This window comes from Nyctereutes procyonoides, unplaced genomic scaffold (assembly GCF_905146905.1).
Source record: "Nyctereutes procyonoides isolate TBG_1078 unplaced genomic scaffold, NYPRO_anot_genome, whole genome shotgun sequence".
Taxonomy (NCBI): domain Eukaryota; kingdom Metazoa; phylum Chordata; class Mammalia; order Carnivora; family Canidae; genus Nyctereutes; species Nyctereutes procyonoides.
Genome location: NW_026575051.1, coordinates 19,454,979 through 19,479,982, shown reverse-complemented (window position 1 = coordinate 19,479,982; position 25,004 = coordinate 19,454,979). Strand labels below are relative to the sequence as shown.

The 25,004-nt window shown below is 39.3% G+C and overlaps 1 protein-coding gene across 1 annotated transcript in view; it reads left to right on the top strand.

Moving 5' to 3' along the window:
* Window positions 1–25,004, top strand: part of PKHD1 (PKHD1 ciliary IPT domain containing fibrocystin/polyductin) — a 459,739-nt gene that overhangs the window by 235,112 nt on the left and 199,623 nt on the right. Inside the window, 3 exon segments of the mRNA XM_055330173.1 lie at window positions 847–1,042; window positions 11,657–11,722; window positions 17,977–18,105. Of these exon segments, the coding sequence (XP_055186148.1) occupies window positions 847–1,042; window positions 11,657–11,722; window positions 17,977–18,105 (391 nt within the window).

Genomic DNA, 25,004 nt, shown 5'->3' with positions numbered 1-25,004 from the left:
TGGAAAAAAAAAAAAAGACAATCCAGTGGATTTCTTCAAACTTCACCTCTTTCTTTTAACACATTCCTTTCTTCCTTCACATTCTCCTTAAAGTCATGAGAGCAGGTCTTGGGTGTGGTATAGTTCAAGGCAGAGAATCTCCTTTGATCTTCTCACCACCCTTCTCAGAAAAGAGAGCTCTTTCCTTTCCTTGAGGTTCCCATGAGAACGTTTTGGGGAATTTTCATAAGGTGACGGCAGCAGAATGTTGACTGTAGAGATGGATACTCTTCTGTCTTTCCTGGCTCAGTACTCCCCTGCTTTGCGGTATGGGGCAAGTTACTGACCCCCTGTCTGCCTCAGCTTCCTCATCTGTAAAATGGAGGCAGTAGTAATGACAGTGACAAGGAGTCTTTGAAGGATTGAATGCTTTGGTATGAGTAGAACCTGAGCATGTAACAAATGCAACAATAGTGCTAGCTGTTGGTGTTACAAAAGAATGGGCCTCCTATCATTGCCTGCCTTTTTAAGTTATGGGAAAAACTGGAAAAGAATTCTAAATCTGGCTCTGTCTTGGCTAGCTGTTCAACCTGGGACAAGTCAGCTTACTTGTCTAGGTTTTTCTCCTCTGTTAATTGAAGTTGTTAAGAGACACTCAATGGAATCTTTCAATCCTCATGTTCCATGATCCTGTAGCTCTGGTTATGAATTTATTATGGAATGGATTCAAGTAAGCCCATTTCCTGCAAGGAGAGTAGTCTAAGTGTGAACTGCTGTATTTCTAAAGTACTCCATCTGTGTTCTTTGTAGCTCTTGGAAAGCCTTCCTTACTAAATGAGCATTATTGTATTGTTCTCTCACTTCAAGTACTCAGCCACATTTGGCAGCTTTGCTCCTGGAAACTACCTCCTGCTGGTGCACACAGTCCTATGGCCTTACCCTGACATCCTCGTAAGGTGTGGGAGTCAGGAGGGACGGTCCCTTCCATCTCTGCCATTACCTGGTCAGGACCAAGGTTGCGACTGGTTCTTCAATACCGAGTTGAGGCAACTCATCTACCTTGGTAAGTATAATTGGATGAGCATTTTGAGGGCACATTGTTGGAAACTACCATTCACGCTTGAATTCCAAACATTTGTGTTATGAAGCTATGAGGAACTGGAAGGGGGAGCTGTATGTTACAGTTAAATGGTTGGACTCTGAAATCAGACTGCCTGGGCAGTTGTCCTGACTTCCTCATCCATCTCCCTTGTGCTTCAGTGTCAATTGAGCCTGACCTATACTTGAGCCCTGGGACTATTACATTTTAATAGCACTACAGTGGAGAGTATGGTAATTCTCTGGTATTGTTCAGTCTTTGCCAAATGGATTGTTGTATATTTTATCTGCACTGAATTGTACCATTTGAATTTTATTTCTGATTTGATCAACCATAAATGTAACCTAAAGCCATAAAGACTCAGGATGGACAGAGATCCCTGAGAATCTTTTTGTTATTAGAGCTGAATGCAGCCATTAAGTAAGAATAAATAGGTATCATTAACTTTAAGTATGACTATTCACTTGATATATATTCTATAACAAAATTTTAATTCCAAATAGTTCTCCTTCTGTTATTTAGCATGCTTGTGAAGAGCCTGTCTTGTCCATTGGTCAGATTTTGTTCATGAACTGCAAACTAATATTTTTAAAAGATTTTATTTATTTATTCATGAGAGACACACAGAGAGAGACAGAGATATAGACAGAGGGAGAAGTAGGCTTCTTTCAGGGAACCTGATGCAGGACTCGATCCCAGTACCCCAGGATCATTCCCTGAGCCAAAGGCAGATGCTCAACCACTGAACCACCCAGGTGCCCCCAACTGCAAACTAATTTAAATGACCCCATAAGCCAAACATGGTAAAGGAACATTTGTGGCATAAAGGGAAAAAAAAAATCAAGTCATGCAACTACATGTTTTCTTCCCCTTTGTTATCATTATTTATTGAGTTAATGGCAAGTTATACTCTTAGACTATTTATACACATGCATGGTATAAATGCAAATCTGCCTAAGTATGAATATTTATTCATATTTGTAAATATGAATATTGTATATATTTGTATATCTGTATGTCTATATGAGCAGATATATGATATGGAGGCATTTTTCAGTCTAAGGCATTTTTATTAGGTAGATAGCCCTTATTAATTTAAAACATTCTATTTATCAGAATACCTTAGTATCTCCACCTTTAGGTAATATGAGTTGGAAAAGGAACAGGAAATCACAGAGGGTTGGTTGAATGTTTAATGAACATGGAGACCCTTGTTCCTTAAGAGGATTCTCAGTGCTCTGTGTACTGGCTTTTGTGGTCATTTGTGCCTTCTATATCCTGTGAATTGGGGTAGGTAGGTGGCTAGAGCCACTTTGGTTCTCATTTCTGGGCTGGTACAGTGAGGAGATGAGGATTCAGGGGGAACCCAAGCTTGTACTGCTCCTCGATGGTGGTGTCCTGTGCAGCTATGTTGAATTGGGTAGATTCGGTTATATTTTGGACATTCTCTGTGTCAAGTTTACAACATTGTTGGGAAGGCTGATGATGCCATAATGGCAGTGAGGTAGTTGAAGCTGGTATCCCAAGACCCCAAGCAATAGAGTTCTAGCTCTCTGCTGTGTGTTTTACATATTGATTAGTTTGTTACTTTCACTTAATTGTTTTTTGGGACCATGTGACTTTATAGGTCTGCGACTGGGAGAATTTACATAAAATACGTTTAGCCTAAGAAGAAAACAAAAGTCAAGACCTCACAGTCAGTGTGGACATATTCCTGAGATTAAAAAAAAAAAATGTGGGGAGAGCTGTATATACAGAAGTTTCATTTTATCTATTGTAGGGAAACTGCTTGACCTCTTTCAGGTCCATTGAATTTCCTGCCAGACTTTCAGGGGTGGGGATGAAGAGACCCTGTTCCTATTCCTGGCTGGCTTTTCGTTCAGAGTGCCGCTTCACTGACAATTGGCTGTGTTTCATTAATTTGTTGACCACTTCTAAGTGGACCATCTTTTTTGTATTTTTTGTTTCCAACCTTACCACATCCCCCAGGATAGGAAGTTTCAAACAAAATCACAATTATCTCTGTTTCCTCCATTTGGCTACTTTGTGTGTGATTGAAGATACCTGACTAATCTTAGACCCAGCTGAGAAGGGAAAAAATCAGAACCCAGGCATTCTAGCTCCTGGCTCTGGATCTCCCCACTAGAGTGTGCTGCCCACTAAATAATCATTGATCACTGACCAAATAGGGTAGGGGGTGCTAGGCAGGATTGTGAGAGAAAACTTCTCACTGATCCCCAGTGACAAAGAAAAACAATCCTGTACGTAATGTTTTGAGAGTATTGCTCTTCCCTACCAAGGCAAGTTTTGTCTTTCTTTAGCAAATGTCTTTTATGGTATGCAGGTTCTTTGGAAAGCTCATGGCCAGAGATTCGGGTTTAGGGTTTTAATCAGTGGCTGGCTGGCTGTTCCACTTGGGGCATGGAATTAAAAATGCTCCATGACTCAATGGCTTCACCTATACAATGAGGTTAAGAATACCTACTTATCTCTTGGAATTGTGGTACAAAAATGCCCAAATATCTTCAAATGTGATTAGTATACCCTGTTACTTTACCACAGGTTTTCTCAGTAGATCATTTCTCTGGATTTTTTTTTTTCCCTTTTTCCCCAGAAGATTAACAATGTCATATGCCTTGAACTTAGCATACACGTTGTAACCTTTCCGAAAGGGTCTCATTCTATTTTCCTTGACTAGATTTTGTGAGATAACTGAGATTCACGATAATATGACATATTGATATATTGTTTCTGTGGTTGAAATTTAATACCACTTAAGCAATTGTTACCCACAGAATAAGATAACCTCGCTCATTTAAAAATATCTTTTAAGGAGATTGGTTCAGGTTGCCTTTCTAAAGCCCCTGAGAATTTTGCCTTAAGAAGCCACTTGCCTACCAGACCATAGTAGAGCACTGGTGTGCTACAGTTGGTGTGAGGACCCAGGAGGAGCAGTGGTTTGATGGGAGAAGTGATTCCGAATGGCAGCCCCGAACTGTAACTTCTACGCCACGCTTGGGAATGGGTGAGACTGCAGGACAAGTGTTCTTTTACATTTTCAGAATCGGAGTCAAACCCAGGAAGCCCATTTTTCCGTTTATGCGATTTGATTAACTGGCAGCTCTTGTCTGCCTTACAGAGCCAGTTCCCCACTGCCTCTTTCCCCGCTGTTTTTTCTTTTTTTTTCCCAGGGATGTTTCAGTTCATGGTTAACTATTTTTATTTCTTAGTTACATTAACGCTATGAAATAATTAGTCAGCTAATTAATCTGGTTTACAAGCTTTGTAGGATTCTTCAGCTGCCAGTCAGGCCCCGGCCTGAGGCCTACATCTCATCTCAGCTCTCTTGCCCATGTGATTCCCGTTGCCATGGCTACTGGCTACATCTGCTGACACCCCACTCTCTATTTATTGCTTAATTAAGAATTTCACGCTCAGCCCTTATCTGCCTCTAAGAACAAGCGCACACTGTTAAGAAATTCCAAATTTAGGCCCAGGCACAAGGAAAGCCTTTCTTGCAGGCTTGGCTGGATGGAGCCTCTCTAACGATCTTCTCGGCATCCCAGCCGCCACCCTTCAATCAAAAATCATTAAATGGGGCAGAGATAATGAGCATGTAGCATATCAAAAGAAGGATGTTTGCTTGGTCCAAAGGAGGAAAAGCTGCTAGGCCCCATGCTCAGCTCCACTTCAAAGGGAGATGAGACCCCCTCATCACTGGGGCCTGATAAAGCCTCATTTGTTCTGGGCTTGACTTATGAAAAAGGTCTGGTGTGTCAGGGTCCCGTCTCACAGACGCAGGATCCCCCCTCAACCTTTCGCCTCCACCTCCACCGGCCCCCTCCCTGGCCTTCCGCACACTCGTGTGTCAGCACTTAGACAGCTGGGTCCCTCCCCCAAAGCATCAGGCGGAGCGTATAATCACTGACTCTCCACTCACAATGGCCACTTGTAGGGGGGTGGCCAGGAGGAGGTCTTCATCACAATAGGAACACAATTATTGCAGCTGCCAGGGAGGGCTATGCTTCTTCCTGTAGGAATATAATAGGACTTGCCCAAAACAGGAGGAGAAGGTTGGGGGGGAGGTGAAGGGGGGTTGATAGGGGTGGAGGAAACAATCTTGAGTTGATTATTCATATTCGGACTCTTGGAAGCCCGATGCGGAGCCAGTGGGGTTCCAGCAGCTGCTCGTGCACAGTCCCCTCCTAATAATTGTACATTCTGTCAGGGGTCAACTTACTTTTGACCCTGTCCTTTTCTATCGGGAAAAGGCTCTTTAGGGCAAACTGTTGGGTTGTGGCAGAGAGCATTAAACACCCCCAGCCCCTTCCCCTCGCTTTCTGCCTCGCCCAACCAGCAGCCGGTGATAAATTCCTGTCAGATGCTGAGCCATTCATAGCGGCCCTCCCGGGTTCACACAGCCACACTGTGGCAGAGGAGAGGCGGCCGGCGGGGATATTATGTGGGGCGGCAGCTGAGCAAGCGCCTGCTAGGCGCAGAGGCTCCTGCCTACCACCCTCTTCGGATCTGACTGGAGAGAAAAAAAAAAGCCACGTCTAGCCAGGCTGGCCAGTGCCTGTCTCCGAAAGGCCCCCTAGCCGAGATAAAGGCAGGCTGTTTGGCAAGAAGCCGGGGCCATTTTCGATGAGGGCAAGGGGGCTGTGGATAGAAAGACAGATGGACCTCATTGTCTGCACCCGTCTCCCTGAAGAAGTCGAGTCACATCACACAGAAGGCCCAGAAGAGATGCTGTGCACCCGGGAGATCCTGAGAATCCCAGAGTTTGCGGCCAGGAGATCATGGGCACTGCCAGGGTTTCTCCTTTCTCCCAAGTGCCCAGGGCACAGGGACGGAGCAGGCCGCAGCTACATCGTCTGGTGTTCAGCGGGGCCAGAAGACCCTGTCAGCTCCTTGGGAAGGAGCTCTGTTAGCATCTGTGGGGCGAGAGGACTCAACTGGCCGCCCCGAGCATTTGGGGAGTGGTTTATAAGCAGAGCAGAATCATAATCCTTCGAAACTTCGCTGCCATCCCCATGCTGAGGCCCTCTAAGGCAATCCATAGCACTCTAGTTAATAAATTAATTTACATTCTCACGGAAAACTCATTCCCCGAAGATCTCCAAGGATTTTTGCCAGTAATATAGAGGATTGACTTTGGGGAACTGCACTAACCTTTATGGCAAAAATATAGACAATGGAATAGGAGCTGGCCATGGGAAAAGGAATTTTGCCTCTTGGTTGCAAGCAACTTCTCTCCCAAAAGGAAAAGGAAGGGAAAAAAAAAGAAAAGGAAGGAAAGAAGGAAGGAAAACTTAGAAGTCAGAACCAAATATTTTTTCTAGGCATCAGATTAAGGAGCTAATTCTTAGTGATGCTGATGGCTGGCTCTAGTGCACATAGAGCATAGGTGGTGTAACGAGCATTCAAACAGCCTTTCTGACCCTAGTTCAGTGCTTTATACAGTACACTGGTGTTTTGGTTTTTTTTAATCCGAACTTATATATACCCTTATAAACCAGTTCTTCTTCCTCTACTTAAAGGAAAAACTTGGGCCTTTTGAGGACTGTATGCTTCCTAAACTTTAGATATTTGAAATCCAGCTTCACTCTTTGTCGCATCCTATACCTCCTGTACTATTATTTACCTTAGAGTTTTCTTAAATCAATACCCATGCTGTCTTTTTTAAAAAACCTAACCTATTTTTAAGTAATAATATTCATAAAATCATGGGTTTAATGACCTAGTTGTTTTCTCTAAAGTATATTAGCATCCATAGCTATTAAAATAAAACATTAATGCCACTAAAATCATCACCTCGGATTTTATATTTTGGGAATATAATGCAGTCTGCAAGTTTTGGGTATAACTGATAGAAAGTAAAAAGTGTGAGCCCAGGGATTTATTTTTTATCTGGGTCTCTTTTCTCACTTGCTAAGAACACCTGCTCCTGAGAACAAGCCACGTTTTTGAGAGAAATTGTAAAATTCCTCAATTTGGAGCTTTTTAAATATGCCTCATGGGCAAACAGCTGGAATGTTTGTTCCCAGGCTGCTCTGTTGGAAGTTCTGGTTCTGTAGATCTGCATGGGGCCCAGGACATCACATATGCCACATGCAAGTGTAGCAAACATCTCTGAGTCAGAATAGCAATAGTTATTGTTTTCGAGTTAATTAAGAAGGTTTAATTGATGTCTTAGGACTGTAGTTAATGTACATATATCTGTCAGTATCTTACATAAGTTCTTTTACTATTACACCTAAAAAAATTTATACCCTTCCATGAATGAATATTACTAGGGCTAATGGAAGACTCAAAGGTGATTGTAGGATTTTCATGTAATGTTTCTGTGAAGGACTTGGAAAGATCCTGTGTTATGAGGGACAGAGTGGCTCTGTGGCTGCCCCTGTGCAGCCGGAATCAGACAGAAGTATGTTCCTGTGAATCAAGCATTAGCTGCCCAGGGACCAGCTGGCAAGCAATTCTCAAAGGTTAAGTGAAAAAGGCTAACTTCTGGGGAATGAGGTCAAGTTCACTGAACAGGGAGGGGGAACAGAGCAGGAGTGTATGGGTGTGAGAGAAAAAGAGGTGGAAGTGGAAGATAGGGCAAAGCTAAGCTGCAATGCAGAGAGAGGGGACCACACCCAACATCTGGCTCCTGAAGACAGAGCTGGAGCCAGGGTCCAACATAGACAGAGACCTAGAAAGAAGGCATGAGTCAGGGAGAGAAAGGGTGAAATCCGCAGACACAGATGCCGTCACTGTTTTAAATTCTCGTCATGAGTTGTCAATTGCTGACTCATACTATGTAAATATGTATGTAAATATGAATTGAATGAGAGGTCCAAATATGTGTTAAACCTCAATGGTGAAATGCAAATGGGAATATGGATGAAGAATTAAATAGGAAAGGAGCAAAGGCCCACTAAGATGCCACTTACTTTTTCCTTTTTATATAGATAAGGTGCTTAATTCTCCCTTCAAAATTACAAGAGAAAATGGGACCTACTCAAGGAGAGAATTAATTTTTCTCTTCCCTAGTGCCCTAGTGAAGACAAAACCTGCTGGAAACAATACACAATGGTGGAAGACGCTAGTATATTTGGCTGAGTAACTCTTTCCTCTTTCTTGGCATATTTCTCACTTTCTTCTGGATCTCTGCATTTATAGCAACCTTACATCATATAGCACTCATCGGAATAATTTGACTAAAATTGACCTAAAGACTTCTTTTCTTTTTGAGGACTAACCAGATAGTCTTACAACCTGGGAAGGATCAACTGCAATGAGGCTCCATTTATAAACAAAGTAGATTAACCACTCTCATATTACAAATACAAACTCAGAAATCATAAGCACTGAGAAGACATATGCATAATATCACACTCGTGTAAGGCTTTTAAACTCTTCCTGAGTCAATACTTTTATTCTCAAATGATTTTAATCCCTCTTTGTATTTATCCAAATTGGAAACAACGCTTAGCATTTACACTGTCTTTTATAGAGTCAAAGCACTTAGCAAACTAGCAGATCTGGTTAAGTTGCTTACAATTCTGAATACTATGGCTCATCATGATTAGGTGCAGCTGTAAAAAGAGTAGAAGCATATTTCTTGGATTTGGTTAACTGGATGCTAGAATAATGAGCATGCCATGATAACAGTATAGGTAATGACTAGCATTTATATGCCAAGCACTGTGCTAAGCATGTTATATAGGGATTATCCCATCTTTTCTTCCAGATAACGCTAAAGGGTGGATAGGATGACTATCTCCATTTTTCATGGAAAGGAAGTTTCAGAAATGATGGAGAACTTATTAGTTGCTCACATCAAGGAACTGGAAGACCCAGTATTCAAACTCAGGCTGTTGGACTTCAATCAGCACCCACACTCCTCCCAGTGACTGACTATGGCTCCATTCCCAGGGTGTGGAAATGGTATTTGGGAAGAATAGCCAGCCCTCTGACCCACACTCACATTTCAGAACCAGTCTGCAGGGGGCCATGTACATGTGGTGGTGAAGGAAATCAGACTTTCTCAGTCTTTCCAATTTTGGTAACTTTTCTCCATTTCTTTGGATACTGAAATTACTCCTTTTCTCAGAGTGAATGGTATTCTCACATTCGCTTTAATAAAATGAGTGATAGCTTTTAACATATATTTTGGGGAAGAGGGTCCCCAGGAGGTGGGAAACATTTGTGCATGTGTAGAGGCTGAAAAAAACAAAACAAAACAAAAAAAACCACAGTGGTCATGCAGTTCAGAAGCTATCAGTGTAGAGCTGCAGATATGATAGCACAGTCACCAGGAAGCCTTGAGTTACAAAGAACAGAGCCTGGGTTAAGTTAGTTCCTGAACAGAAGGACAAGTGGAACAGTCTGTATGGGAGTTGGCTATGGTGGTGGTTAGCCTTTTCAGTCTTTGGGTTAATTATCACCATGACAGTTACAATGCACGATGCAATATAAAATGACTGCAGTAGTTTTGAAAAAGATTTTGTCATGTGCAACTTTACTTTTTCCTTCTTATTTCAGTGGCTCTGTCTTAAGGGAGAGGCACAGGTGTTATGAAATCTACAATTACTTGGAAGCTGCTTTTAACAAGGATGATTTATATAAAATCTTTAAATGAACTAATAACCCTTTACAAATGATTCCTGGAATTTTTTCTAATTTGCCTTCTTCAGAGTTTGATTCTATTATAATATTTAAGCCCTTCTTCATATGGAAGAGTGCTCCTTTGTTACAGTCTTTTCCATGTTTTTAGATATCATCTTGTCCATATTCTCTTTTGCTTTTCTTTATAATGGAGTCTATTCTATTATTTTGTCTTTTAGTTCCTTTAAAAGGGTTGTTTCCTGTCTCTATTTGCTCAATTGGTTAAAATTGTCAGTTAAGTACTGGGTATTCAGAGTAGAGCCCTATAAATTTAGCATCTCCAGGTTAGTTCATAGTAAGTATCTACATGTCCAGCAATGTCTAGTGTCCTAAGGTACTTGAGAAAAGTTCCTCCCTCTAAGATTTAGAGACAGAGCTAATGACTAATGCAATCTGAAATTTACCACAGTTGATGCTTGATAAATATTTGCTAAATTGAGAGCAAGCTTGGGATAAATATCACCAATATCTGTATGAGCACGAGTGGGTGAATTAGGCATTATAGAAAAAAAGAGAGATAAAACATGGGGCTGGTGGCATTATGTTTATTTATTTACTAAGAAAAGTGAGTGAAATATGCAACAGGCTAGAGAAACAATATAAATAAAACCTTGGAAGTAGTGATAAAGTAGAACACAGAGAGAACATGTTGGTCATTGTACCTGGTCTCAAAATATGTAGTATAAGGAGAAAGCCACTTTTTATAGTGGGAAAAATTTTAATGAGAGTTAATTATCAGAGTAAGAATAGAGGGATTGGAAACATCTCATCATGGATCCCCTTGGGGATTATTATTATTATTTTTTGTAATCTGAAACTTTTGCTTTGTTATTAGAAAAAAATTATCCTTGGTCTAGTCCATCCTGTGATGAAGGAAAAGGTTTAGGGCTCCATGGAAAGGCAAACGGAAAGCATGGGTTTGACCAAGTCCTCAAGCTTTGGGCCCTCCAGTGGTGGGAGGTGCTGGCTCATGTGACATCTGATAAGGCAGAAAGGTAATTAACCAATAAAAGACAAGGTGTTACTGAAAAGTGGAGTTGGCGCACCTGATTACTAATTAATCAGGCATGAGAGCACCTTGTAGATACATTCACTATTTAATTATAGCAGCCTCTCTTGGCAAAGGAGCATATGTTCCCAGCTTAATCTACTGGTTTATACTGACATCAAATTGTCATTATCAGAAAGAATCAGGCCTTTTGATTATTTCCACTAATTTATTGAACACTTAAAATTAATGAACCCCAGGCCTTTTAAATGTGCTCAGTTGGTTTGGAAGATGGAGGAGAAAGAGGGGATGGAAAAAAGCCTTCATTAAAAGGATAATTTGTTTAGATAAAGGTAAAGCAAATACATTTCATGGGTGATCTGAACTCTATTGAAAAACACATGAATTCTAACAGCCAACCCTTCAAAATGATGGAGAGGAAAAAGGATATGAGGTGTGCCCTGCTGACCAACATTGGCCTCCAAAGAACATATGGCTAAAGAGTTTCCCCCCTAATTTATTTATGTGCCAATTCTCTTAGAGACCTCACTGGAGTTGAGTTTAATCAAATAAAAGCAATCAAAATCAAATGTTGGAAATCAATTGTTAGACTAACGAGGACTTCATTTTTTTTATTTTGAAAATTTAGTTAGGTTGGGGAGAATTTAGCATAAAGCCATCTTTATCACATAGGAATATCTTTTGTATTAAAATGTTCTTTGGGGATGCCTGGGTGGCTCAGCAGTTGAGCGTCTGCCTTCAGCTCAGGGCGTGATCCTGGAATCCGGGATCGAGTCCCACATTGGGCTCCCTGCATGGAGCCTGCTTCTCTCTCTGCCTCTCTCTCTCTCTGTGTCTCACATGAATAAATAAATAAAATCTTTCTTAAAAATTGCTCTTTGCATCACATCCAAGTTTTGGCTTTTTGTATTCAGTTTCAGGTGAAGGCCAAGTTCAAGTGACTCTCCAGGTGAAGGAAGGAGTTCCCCCAACTATTTCAGGTGAGTATTAACCCACCCACCAGATAGAAATGCCTGGTACCGCAGAATGTCCTCCAATAATAGTTCCATAAATTGCTTCCATCAAATTGTTTATAACAGGTAGGTATCAGCCCTAATGCTGTCATGTCTAATGACTTGCTATTGTGTCACCCCAATAGCTGAAACGTGCGTCTGCATTTCACAGAAAGATGTAAGAAGGTTACATTTCAAAACATTGGAAAATAAGAATTAAAATGTGTAAATAAGCACATTTCATAAATTATGGACCATATGTGCACACTGGAGTCCAGATCTGCAGATGGGCCATTAGGCCTCTACCAAATGGAAAGAAAAATTCAGGGTATCTCAAAACTTTAATTGTTCCCAGTAATTTCAGGACATCAGGGTAAACAAACCCTTCCCAAAAGTCATATGGTTCTGTGAAATCTCTCTAACTCATAAAAGCCAAATTCTCAAAGACTAAAAGACTCATACGCACCTTCTAATGTATTTCATTGTTTGTTTTTGTTTATCCTGAGCCAGTTTAACTATGCATTTGCATCAGGGACAAATCTTTTCAAAGGACAGGTTTTCCTTTGATTTTCAGTGGCATTTTTGTGATATGTCAGAGCAGAGCCCATGGTAACCAGAAAATCATATAACTCTTCCATTTAAATTAATAAGTAAATGAAGTAAAGGCAGTAGAGTAAAACTCTGAACTAGATGTACTGGTAGCTAATGCTCCATACTTATTGGAGTGGGAAGAATGTGATTCTTTGTTTTCATAACTGTTTGTGGGTGACGATAGCATTTTGTTCTTTATGTTCCCTGTCCTTTATCCTTCCTTTCCTTTAGGTGGCTCACAACGCATTATTTATTGAGTGCCTCTTGTGCAAGATGTAGGAGGCTACAATGATGAGAAATGGAATTTGACTCCATGGGGTCTTATGGTCACATGGGGATCTCAAACGAATGACTAAATAATCAATGAGTAAATCTCCGTTAAAATGACTGTTACCAAGAAAAGTATCTTGCAATTCTTTCCTCTCTGATAGTTCTGTGTTCAAATTTCCAACTGATTGGGTCAGTCTTCATTTGTAGAGAACATATCTGTTGGGGGTAGTTCTCATGCCAAGCCCCTTTAGGGGATACTGGACTATTTGTGGGTGGTCATTCCTCATTCAACCAGCTATATAGTTAGGGTACCATGCCACTCAGTACTTAGTGGGAAGATTTTCGTATTAAGGACTCTTTGGAAGGAGAATGTCAGTGGCCAGACTCCAGGGCTTCTTAGGAGGGGTCGGTTTAACTGAAAGATGTTTCACTTGGCTAATCAATTACAACATGCTAAACAAATAGAAAGATTCAACAAGTTATAGAATATTAATAAGTTATGGAACCTCACAGGCTATCTTATCCAATTGCCTCATTTTAAAAATAAGGGAATGGAAGCCTAGAGATTAAGTCGTTTAGTTAGTCACACCTATTCAGTGGTTGAACTTGGATGAGAGCTCAGGTTACCCAACTCAGTCCAGTGTGTGTTCTGCTATGCCAGTTAAACTCTAAGCTGTTTAAAATGTTTTTTTGGCATATATTAATTTATGACTTGATTAAAATTAATTGTATTTATTCAGTTTTCCTAGCCTACATAATTTAGAACAGAAAACAATCCTAAACACAGGGAGTTACAGAATTCATATATTACCATTTGTCAGGAAGAGATTTCAAATACTAATATGCTGCCAAGACATTCCCTGATTCCTATTGTGTGAATAAATGTGTTAAAGACAAAATTTAAATATGAGTGTCTGTTTTGCTTGATGAAAAGTTCTATGGAAAACAGTAAAGGGGCACCTGGGTGGCTCAGTGGTTGAGCATTTGCCTTTGGCTCAGGTTGTGATCCTGGGGTCCTGGGATCAAGTCCCACATTGGGCTCCCTGCAGGGAGCCTGCTTCTCCTTCTACCTATGTCTGTGCTTTTCTCTATGTCTCTCATGAATAAATAAATATAGTCGTTAAAAAAACAATAAAATTATTACAATATCAAAAATTCTTTGACAAAACAATGGAATGATTGATTAATGGAATTCTATCTATATGTTAGCTCTCTGAGATTCAATATGATCTATAATGCAGATGAGACTTTGGTTTAGAGTGTTCTGCTGCAGAGTCTCCTAGTTGATTCAATTGAAGATTTATTTGAGTGTACAAGATTGTGCTGGACACTTATGGTGAAATCATGGACAGGAGACTCCAGAACCAGCAGAAATGAGAGTACATATCGGCCAACGTTAAAGAGAGGCAGAGGAGGTGGTGGTGATGCAAGTTGTTGAATGGATGCTTAGTGGGTCTGTGGTGAGGATTTATGCTAATTTGAGTCAAGATGATATCGATGTTTCAGAACACTCCAGTGCAAATCATTCATATTCCTCCAACACTGTGCCCTTACTAGTTTCCTCTCAATGTGTGCAATGCTTTTTAAAAAATGGGAGACAGGAAAATGGGGAAAACAACCCACTTCAGTGGGGGAAGATAAAAATATTTCTAAAGAGCTTTTACCTCAAAAATGTTATCTTTTCAGTAGGGGCTAACTGGAAACATGGTACATAGTTGTATGGGACAATTGATCAGATTATTTATTTATTTATTTATTTATTATTTATTATTTATTCATTCATGAGAGACACTCACAGAGAGAGAGAGAGAGAGAGGCAGAGACACAGGCAGAGGGAGAAGCAGGCTCCATGCAGGAAGCCCGATGTGGGACTCAATCCCAGGACTCCGAGATCATGCCCTGGGCCAAAGGCAGGCACTAAACCACTGAGCCACCCAGGGATCCCGTCTTCTTATATTTACCATCCTTCCCCCACAAATCTAAGTTTATTTCCTTTCCTCAGGTTTCTGAAAATCTGTCATCCCTTCTCCTATTTAAAGTCAATTCATCCTTTTCAGCATCCTTTGAACTTTGTTCCATCAATAAATGACTCTGTCTTGTGTAGTTAACCTTTATTTTACTGACTCCTTCTGATCAGTACCTGTCAGTTAAACCAAATGAAAACAAAACCAAATTCCTGGTCAATGAGTCTTTCTCTAGTTGATATCTCTGCTGCAAACTACTCAAAAGACTAACCTCTTGGTGCAGAGCCATAAAATGCAGGGCAGATGAAGGTTTGAGGTGGAGAGGACAATATTTGGCTCAGATATCAAGTTGGAGACCCCCTTAAATTGTAGCTGTTGCTGAGTGACACATTTGTAGAGAAAAGCAAGGTGAGGCTTCTTCACAAATGTTGGTCCTGACCAAAATTCATGGAATTGGGTTTAGAGATAAGACTCATTTATCTAAAGATTGGAGAGACAGATCAAAGCCTGAGCATCTCAAATCCTAAAACTGTTCATTCCTCAGTGAGTTTTTGGGATGATCTGACCTTGTTTCTTCCCTTCCTCACCTCCTGTGCATTCCTCAGTCCACTGTAATCCACACTACTTACCACCTCGACCATTCTACTGGAGCCACTCTCACCTGGATCATCCATGCTCTGGTTCTTGAATTCAGTAGTCACTCCTTATTCACTCTCTTATCAGAACTGCTGTTGACAAGATCACTTTTGCCCTATGGACATATTCTATCTCTTAGGCTTTCAAGACATTCCTCTCTCCTGGTTCTCCTTGAACATCTCTACTTCTTCTTGAACTCTTGTAGGCTTCTTGTTCTCTCCCCACCTTTCTATATTAGTAATAACCATATAGAAGCCTGATGTTAACTATAGAAATCTGATAACTTTCCAAGAGACTGAAATGTGTTAAATTCTCCATTATGTGTTCCTATCTGAAGGCAGAATGATATAGAATGATCAAATTCATTCATAATAACAACTTAGAATAAAGATTAGCTTGTTCAATTAAAGACAGTTTTAGCCCTCTTATAAATGAGATTGAAGATGACAAAATGAAGAATTTGTTTCCAATATCTATGATATAAAGAGTTTTTGAATCCTGGTATAGGGTTTTGAAGAGGCTAGTCATTGCCCTTTTGAAATATCACTGGAAATAAGGCACCAGAATATCTCTTTCTGGCCTTTTGGTGCTTAGTGGCCACTTCAACAAAGCCCCCACCCCATCCCCACTTGAGTATTTAGAGTATACTGTTGGAAAGGAGGCAAAATTGGGAGGAAACAAGGTATTATAGTCTTAGTGTTTGTAAAATATTTATAAAGCCTCTTTCTGAGTGAAGCTTGTGCCAAGACCTTGCCTGATTCCCATGATGTGGGGTTGATTGTGTGCTAATTAAATTGCCTAGGATTTCTACTTGACCACAATCTATATACTTCTCAGTTATCCCAGGGCTCTAAGGAGATCATGATTAGGAGGGAGTTGGGTTCTGGTAGACAAAGTAACTGGGTGTTCCCCAAAGTTCTGACCTCAAGCATTTTCTCTTTTCACATTGTAAGCCTCTGGAGCTATCACAACTCTTAGAGTTTCAAATGTGACCACCAAATCTGTTTCTTTGACTCCGAGCTCTCTCAGATTCCTCAGATTCATATCCAATCCCTTCTTGCTGTGTATCCCCACCTGGAGGTCTTTTCAAAGACACTCCAAATTCTTTATGGCCTAAACTGAATTCATCAATGTCTGTCTTAATGGACATCTCTGCCTATTCCACCTATGTTGGAAACTCAGAGGTCATCTTTAGCTCTTCCATCTTTGTTACCAATTGCACCTGGATCTCTGCTTATTTCTCCAGCCTTATCACTTGCCTCCTCCCAGCTCTGTGACTGAGCACTCCAAACTGCTTAGAGATCCTCCACTTAATCTCTTATTTCTTGCCATTACTCCTGATCATCCCTCTGTCTAGATTGCAATTCTCACCACAATCCCCTTTACCTTTGTAGCTCCTAAGGCTTTTAAAATGCAGCTCAGAGGCTCCCTCTCCAGGAAGCCTCTCCTGGCAAGGTTTCACTTATTCTCTTTGTTGGGTACCATTAAAGAGAACTCCCTTCAGAGTTCTATCCTCCCAATATTTATTTAGACAACTTATACAACATTGCTAGCTCCTTTGGGGACAAGAATGACATTTTATTCCTTTTGGTGTCTCTACTTTTTAGGAGATGTTGGTGGAGAAGGCACTCATTCTTTGTGCTTGTGAAATTAGTATAATGGATGCAAATCTGCCCTCTCTCCCCAGTCATGTGAGATTCCACATCACTTGAGCTCTTGAAACTCAAAGAACATTTGGAGTCATCTATGAATCTTTTCATCCTCTTTTAAGAGTCTCTCTCTCTGCCCTCTATCTTTGTGCTAAGGATCAAACTCCAGAAAAGAATCTGTGGGTGCAGTTCAACATGGTGTTGTGTGTGATGAATACTGTGCGGTCACCACTGGAAATTATTAGATTTGTGTTACAATTCCTGATGAAGAGGCTAGTGAGGTGTTTGAAAAGAAAATCCCATTTGATCATCAGTGGCAGAATCAATAAAACCCAGTTGACACATATGAACTGTATGTAAATTACTGTAATGAGAGGTGTCCAGATTATTATCTTGCCTTTAATATGCATTAAGAACTATGAAAAGATTATACCTTTTGACTAAGTGATTCCATTGCTAAGATTCTATTTTAAGAAAAAATAATTGTTATTGGCAGATTTATGTAGATATATTTAACACCGCATTACTTAAAATTTTAAAAGAGAATGGAAAGATCCTAAATACCAAACATTAAAGATTGAGTAAATGATAGACTTTTCATATGATAGAATGTTATGTAGCCATTAAAATTATGTTGACAAGGAGTTTTAATGACATTAGAAAATGCATGTTAAAACTAAGCTAAGTAGAATAAGAACTGAATATAAAATTGCATGTATGATGTAATCTCAATTATATAAAAATGCTGAGAAATTCTGGAAGGAAATGCAAAGATTAATGGCAGTATCTCCAGGTAGTGAGATTATAGGCCATCATTATTATTTTTCTTTCTATATTTGCATATTTCAACTGTTCCATGATAAGCATATGGTCATATTTATATCAGGCAAAACACAAATGTTTAATAACAAAAGTAGAATATATTTACTCTAGAAGTAGAAGTAATTGAAGGATTGAATAATTACTTGCTTTACACTGATAAATGATTTTTAGAATGTTATAAAATATCAAAAAGCAGCTACCTTGAGAGGTAAGAATATCATCAATATCTTAAAATAAAGGTAGAATTTTCAAGTTATTATAGTGAATCAGATTTTCATAGTTACTTTGCTGTTTTCTTTTTGTTTTGTAGCTTCTACTTCTGCACCTGAGTCAGCTTTAAAATGGTCCCTTCCTGAAGCATGGACAGGGATTGAAGAGGGCTGGGGAGGACACAACCATACCATTCCAGGTCCTGGGGATGACATCCTGATTTTACCCAGTGAGTAAAACAGTCCGCGAATTAAATAATCACAGACAGACTGAACTAGGATAATCCAATTGGGGATTACCTGTCATTTAAATATATTGTACAACAAGTATAGAATGTTGGCAATCTTATTTGTGGGCACTTATGTCTACAACCTTCTTTTTTGAATTTTTGTAGGTGACAAATTTCATAATCCTATGAAATCCGGCAAAAAATAGCTCAGCTTACCTTCATTAAAGGTGGAATAAGCAGTCACAATGCCACAAGGAGTTAGACTAATCCACTAATGGGATATTCTTCTTATGTGTCAGAGACCAGATTTGCAGAAAATTCTAGGGTCCTTAATTTGGAAAGACAGAGTATTTGGAAAGAAGCAATTTGCAAGTGCTTTCTTTTCCTTTGCCTTTTGTGGATCTTTTAAATAATAGAACTTTTAAACTTTAAATATAGAATCTTTCAAATACAGAAAAATAATGAATAAGTTCCTCTGTTACCATGATTTTTCAAAGATGCTAGAAAAGGAAACTAATAAATAAAACAGAAAAATAAGTCCATGTATGTATGTATATATGTATGTATGTATGTATGTATCATCCATCTAGAATTCTCTTCCCACATAGACACATGTGGAAAAAGATGAGTCTTCAGATAAACAGAAACATAACATAATTATAAAATTCTTTCTTTTTAAAAAATATTTATTATTATTATTTTTAAAGAATCTCTATACCCAACATGGGGCTCAAACTCATTACCCTGAGATCAAGTTGCATGCTCCACCAACTGAGCCAGCTAGGTGTCCCCAAAATTCTTCTTCTTTTTTTTTTTTTAAAGATTTATTTATTTATTTATTTATTTATTTATTTATTTATTTATTTATTTATTTATGAGAGACACAGAGAGAGGCAGAGGGAGGCAGGGAGCCTGATGTGGGTCTCCATCCCCTACACTGATCACGCCCTGAGCCAAAGGCAGAGGCTCAACCACTGAGCCACGCAGGCATCCCCAAATTCTTCTTTTTAAAGAGAGAGTTATTGAAACTCCTAGAAAATCTCTCTAGCCTGAGAAGTAGATTTTGAAGAACAAATATATTTTCCCTAAAAGATCTAATTTCATTTATGGCTTAGTTCGAATTTCCACAGTACTACTGAATTTAAAAAGATCCATATTGTAAGAAGAAGGTTTGGTCATCTGCAAAGTGATAACAATGATAGTATCCGACATTTATTAACAACTAACAACATGGTAGGAATGATTCTCCGTATGTTAACTCATTGAGCCCTCAAAATAACTTCTTTGTGATATAAGTGATATTATCATCCTTTTTTTTTTTTTAAAGATTTTATTTATTTATCTGAGAGAAAGAAAGGGAGAGAGAATGCATAAGCTGGGGAGAGGAGCAGAGGGAAAAGTAGATTCCCCACTGGACTGGGAGCCCGATGTGGGGCTCAATCCTGGGACCCCAAGATCATGACTAACTGACTCATGACTCAACCAACTGAACCACCCAGGCATCCCTATCATCTCTGTTTTTACTGCTGAGGAAACAGAGGCCCAGGGCAGTTGAGTAACTTGCAATTTGCAGTTCAGCAGTTAGGAGTTTAAGCCAGGCAGTCTGACTTGAAGGCTATATTCTTAACCCATCAAGTACATCTACTCCCTTTCTAAAAGGACCAAGAGGAAATGACAAAGAGTAGTTGTGGTGCTTGTTTTATTTAGGATAGAAAAAAAAAAAAGGCAGAATGATTAAAACACTAACTACCTCTGGGCATTGGTGGCGTGCTGGTATAGCTTTGCATAGAGAGATGAGGGACAGGAGGGGGAGGGCTAACCAGCACGAACTTGAACTATTATTATCATCCAACTCCCCTATCATCCACCTCTTTCAATGGAGAATGTAACTTTTTGAATAAACAAGCTCATGAGTCATTCCTGTACGGAAGGGAAAAATCTGTTCTGTCTCAGCCATTTCTTTGATGAATGTAGCCAGCGGATTGGCCCTGGGCTATGGTTTTTCCCACTAAGCAAGCTGTTTTTCCCCCACCCCATGCAGGAAGCAAGTAAAGCTTTTGAAGGTTGCCAAGCTTTTAGTATCCTTTGGGACCTTTATGCTGAGAGAGGGGTAGTCTTAGCTATCTTGCTTGGCACTGCAGTTGACTGTATCTACTGTGTGCTCTGAGTGTTGGGAGCCCCTGGCATTCTCCATCATTCTTCATTCCATTGTCTGTGCATGGTAGGCTTATAAAATGGGCCTGAATTCTCCATGAAGCTGCTCTTAAATAGCACAGATCAAAAAATAAAATAAATAAAATAAATAAAATAATAAAATAAAATAAAATAAAATAAATAAAATAAAATAAAATAAACAAAATGCACAGATCAGTGCTTTGGAAAAAAGTGGGGTGTTAGGGGGAGGCGCAAGCATTGGATGTATAAAGTATCTTTCCATTGGTCCTTCAGTCTTATTGTGAGAATCAGAGAAGTTAAGATCTTTAAACCATGCAATTATTGTTCATTATTTCTGGTTTCCAAATGGAAAGATCCATGAATGAACACGGGTGTGTAATATGTAATAAATGAAGTCTTACTCTTATTCTGTTGCCTTTTTTTCCTTCTCTTATAAGTTTTTCTTTTAACTCCAATGAATGATCTTATAGTGGCCAGCATTTTAATCCATTGTTCTGTTCTTTTTGGAGCTGTTCTGACTTACTTTTCCCTTCAGGTTTTTGGCAAACCCTGATATTTTGACCTCTGATGGGACTTCGGTTGAATTTAACTTCTCTCTACTTGTGGTTTTGTATTCTTGACCTTTTCCTGGCTCTCCTGGTTTCTTTCATTGCCAGTCTTCCTTGAATCAAGTAAGATTATTCACCACTAAGGGTGGCACAAAATAGACAATATATATTGCTTGAGTGAAGTGCACCATCTCAATGTTGCCACCTATAATTTAATATTAGAATTAAATATTTGAGTTGGATGGTTTTGACATAGTACAATATAAGATTGTACAGGTCTGTGAAGGAGAATGTCTTCTCCTTTGAGTAGATATCTATGAATTAAGATTTTTATGATGATGATATTGATGATGATAGCAGCAAATATAATTTGCTTGGTGTGTGCCCTGCCCTATGCTCCATTGTTCCACATGGATTTTCTCAATTAATTCTCATAACTACTTTATGAGGTGAATCTGCTGTTGTCCCTCTTTTTTTTTAAAGATTTTATTTAATTATTCATGAGACACATGGGGTGGGGGGGGCAGAGAGAGAGAGAGATTGAGAGAAGCAGAGACACAGACAGAGGGAGAAGCAGGCTCCATGCAGGGAGCCCGACGTGGGACTCGATCCCAGGTCTCCAGGATCACACCCTGGGCTGAAGGCGGTGCTAAACCACTGAGCCACCCGGGCTGCCCATGTTGTCCCTCTTTTGATAGTTGTGGAATCTGAGACACAGGCGATTTAGTAACTTGCCCAAGTTTCATCCAGCTAGTCAAAAGGCTGGGTCAGGAAATCAGTTTGATTCCAGAGCCCTCATTATACTGTAATTAAAACAACAAACACACATACTGATGCACAAAATTCACCATCCCTACCTATTCTGATTCATCCACATCAGATGACATATTATATAGGATTTGTTATTTCTCTGCTTATTGGTCATATGCCTCCTCTGGTTGGAATTAAAAGGTGGAAAAAAACCCTCAACTATTTATTGACTACCTAGCATATGTCAGATACTAAAAGAATTCTATCTTACCACATCCCCATTAGTACATACACTAGGGAAAACTGGAGAAACTTCCCAAAGAGGTATCTGATGTAATGAGACTTTAGTAAAAGCATGTGCTTTGCATCTGGCAGCAAATGTAGTTGTAATTCAAGTTCACACTTCTTTACAATTCAGTTTGACCAACATTTACTGAACACTCACTGTGCTCAAGGTACTGTACTGGGTGCTCCTGACCTGGGGCTCCGAAGGAAGTCAGATATACCGTGACCTCCAATAGCTAGGGATTTAGTAGAGTAATAAAATACAGAATACATAATAATACATCAAATGGCTGGAATTAGCAACAGAAGTGTTTTGAATCAAAATGTCTTGGGTGAATGGAAGAGATACGGCTTCACGGAGGAAGAGGAACTAGAAAAATGGAGTAAGAATCTGAGGGACAGTTAGGAGGCACAAAAGCATATCGGACAGTTAGTGATGCTTCAGGACATGAGAATGGGCTGTTGACTAGGATAAATCTGGGTTCACATTTGGATTTTGACATCATGTGACAATTGTGTGACATTGGACAAGTTTTAAACTTCTCTCACCCTCATCTCTAAAATGCGGGCTCTAATTAATATGTATGTCATGGTGTTAAAAAGATGAAATCAGGTAATGTCAGTACACATGACCACTGCATAGAGTATTGGCAGTAATGGAATTAGAGATGAAAGCTGTGATTTTTAATGTATCAGTTGCTCTTTTCCAGCATTTTTCCATTTGGCTGCCCCCCTTGGCCTCTGGTATTAGCGACACTTTGTATTTGCTTTCCAATGGCTTATTATTTAATTTTCACAACATCCTTGGGAGCTAAATAGGTAATAACTATTATTACAGTAAAAACCCATTTTTACATAATACGATTTTAATGGAACTGCTGATTTTACAAAATGAAAGTGACTGGTAAAGAAGATTTAAGTGATACTTTTGAACCTCTAATATAATTTTATGGTGTTTTGTGTATTTTAATTCATTAATAAAGGAAACGTGTAGAACATTCCCATCATTATTCAAATAGAATAGCATAATTTTTCAATAAAATTCTTAGGGTAAATTGCCTATTTCCATTTTCTGGGAAATCAATTTTATGGAATGACCTCAGACCCATCCTATTCCATAAAAATAGGACTTTACTGTACTAATAAAAGATATCACTATCTTAAGTATGGTACCATTTTCCTCCAAGGCGTTCTGTCTTTATAGACATTGGATTTTGAAAGAGCTGTAAATTCTACTCGGTGGTATTATATGGAGTAAGCTAAGGTAATCATGAAGAATTTTCTTTGCATTTTAGTTTATAACTTTGCTTCCCATAAACAAGTATATCTGATTGTCTTTGCCTCCTAAATATTGAGAGAATTGGTATAAATGCATTCTAGACATTTTACAGAGTGGAAACAAGTACTATCTAACATGTTACACAAATCACACTTTCACAAGCATAGCTGGTCAATGGGTGACATAATCCTGCTAACCTATACTCCACGTTTTGTCCTGAAATGACCTAAGAGGATTTGTGTAAGATGCTTCCAGTGCTTTTTCTGAAGGAATTTCAGCCATGACAAAATGACACCCTTTTCATGCAGAGCAGGCTTAATGAAAGGAAAATATGTTTTAATTCCAAATGATAGGATTCTGTTTTGAAGGGTACAGATATGATATCATATAGCCTCCAGCGCAGTGTGTGTGTGTGTGTGTGTGTGTGTGTGTATGATAGCATTCACTGTGTTCCTTTTTGTGTATTACTTTGAACTGTCCTTATTTGAAGAAATGAATGGGAGAATACTGTGTTTCCTTTATAATAGTTCTTCTGTTTGTTCTGATTTTCAATACTTGGGTATTTTAAATGGCAGAGAAGCTCATCAAAGCCTAGTGATGTTCAAAGACGGCAATATTTAATGCATTTCTTTGTTAAATCACAAGGCATTAAAATTGGTGATATGAAGTTAAATGATTATAAATCAGGAAGTAATATTGGGGGGAAGAATTTCTACAGAATGTTGTAATCATAGCATTATTAGCTCGATTTACCTTTTTCTTACTTGAGATTATAACTAATTGAGGATAAGATATATATAACAGATTTGAGTCTGCAAAACCAATTATAGATCAGACATTATAAAACCTATGTTCTATCTCTGTAGCTTGAGTAGTTTTCAATATTCTGGTCTTGTCCCATTTAGTTGAGTCTTGCAAACCATGACCCCATTTATTCTGGATTATTGGTGAATGGAAAAGGGAAGAAATTTAGACTTAAATTACTGGGGTCCCTTTTATTGTGTATAGCATCAGAATGGTGACTGGCATGCTCTGGAAATCTATTTCTACTTAACAAACCACCTAGAAACTTAATAACCTAAAACCCACATTTTATTTTGCTCTCAATTTTGTGAGGAAGGCTAGACTATTCTTGTTTGGGATCTTCCAGGCCCTGTAACCAGATGGTGGCTGGGATGTAGTGATCTAAAAGCTCAACTTGGGTGCATAGTTTAAGATGGCTCACTCTCATGGCTGGCAGTTGATATTGGTTATTGACTGGGAGGTCAGTCAGGGCAGTCAGCTGAGAGGTCTCAGTTTCTTTCCATGTGTGTTTCACTGTGGAGCTTTTGGGCTTTCTCTCAGCATGGCAACTGGATTCCAAGAAACAGACAGCCACGAGTGAGTTCTCTAAGAATGAGCAGTCCAAGAGACCTGGGTGGAAGCTGCATGTCTTCTGAGCCAACCGTAGCAACCTCAGAATATTATGACCACCACATTTTCTTGGTCAAGCGAGGCCCTAAAGACATCCCAGATATAAAGGAGGAGAATTGGGCTCCATCTCTCAATGGGAGGACCAACAGAGAACTTGCAGCTGTTTTAAATCTACCACTGTGTATGTGTTTATGTGTGTGAGTGTGTGTACACGGCATGTAATTGGGAGCAGATGTACCTGACTTAATTCAAAAGGTTAGAGTGTTTTAGGGTCTGCTAAATTTGTACTGTCTTCCCACTCTTGGCAGAATATATTTAGATTCTGTTGGCTTACCTGAATTAGAAACTGAGGAACACCAGGAGACAGACTGGCCAGAAGATTTTAGTTTCTTTATTCTTTACAACCTATACACTTGGTGGTCTCGTATTGCCTCTTTGCTGCCTTAAAG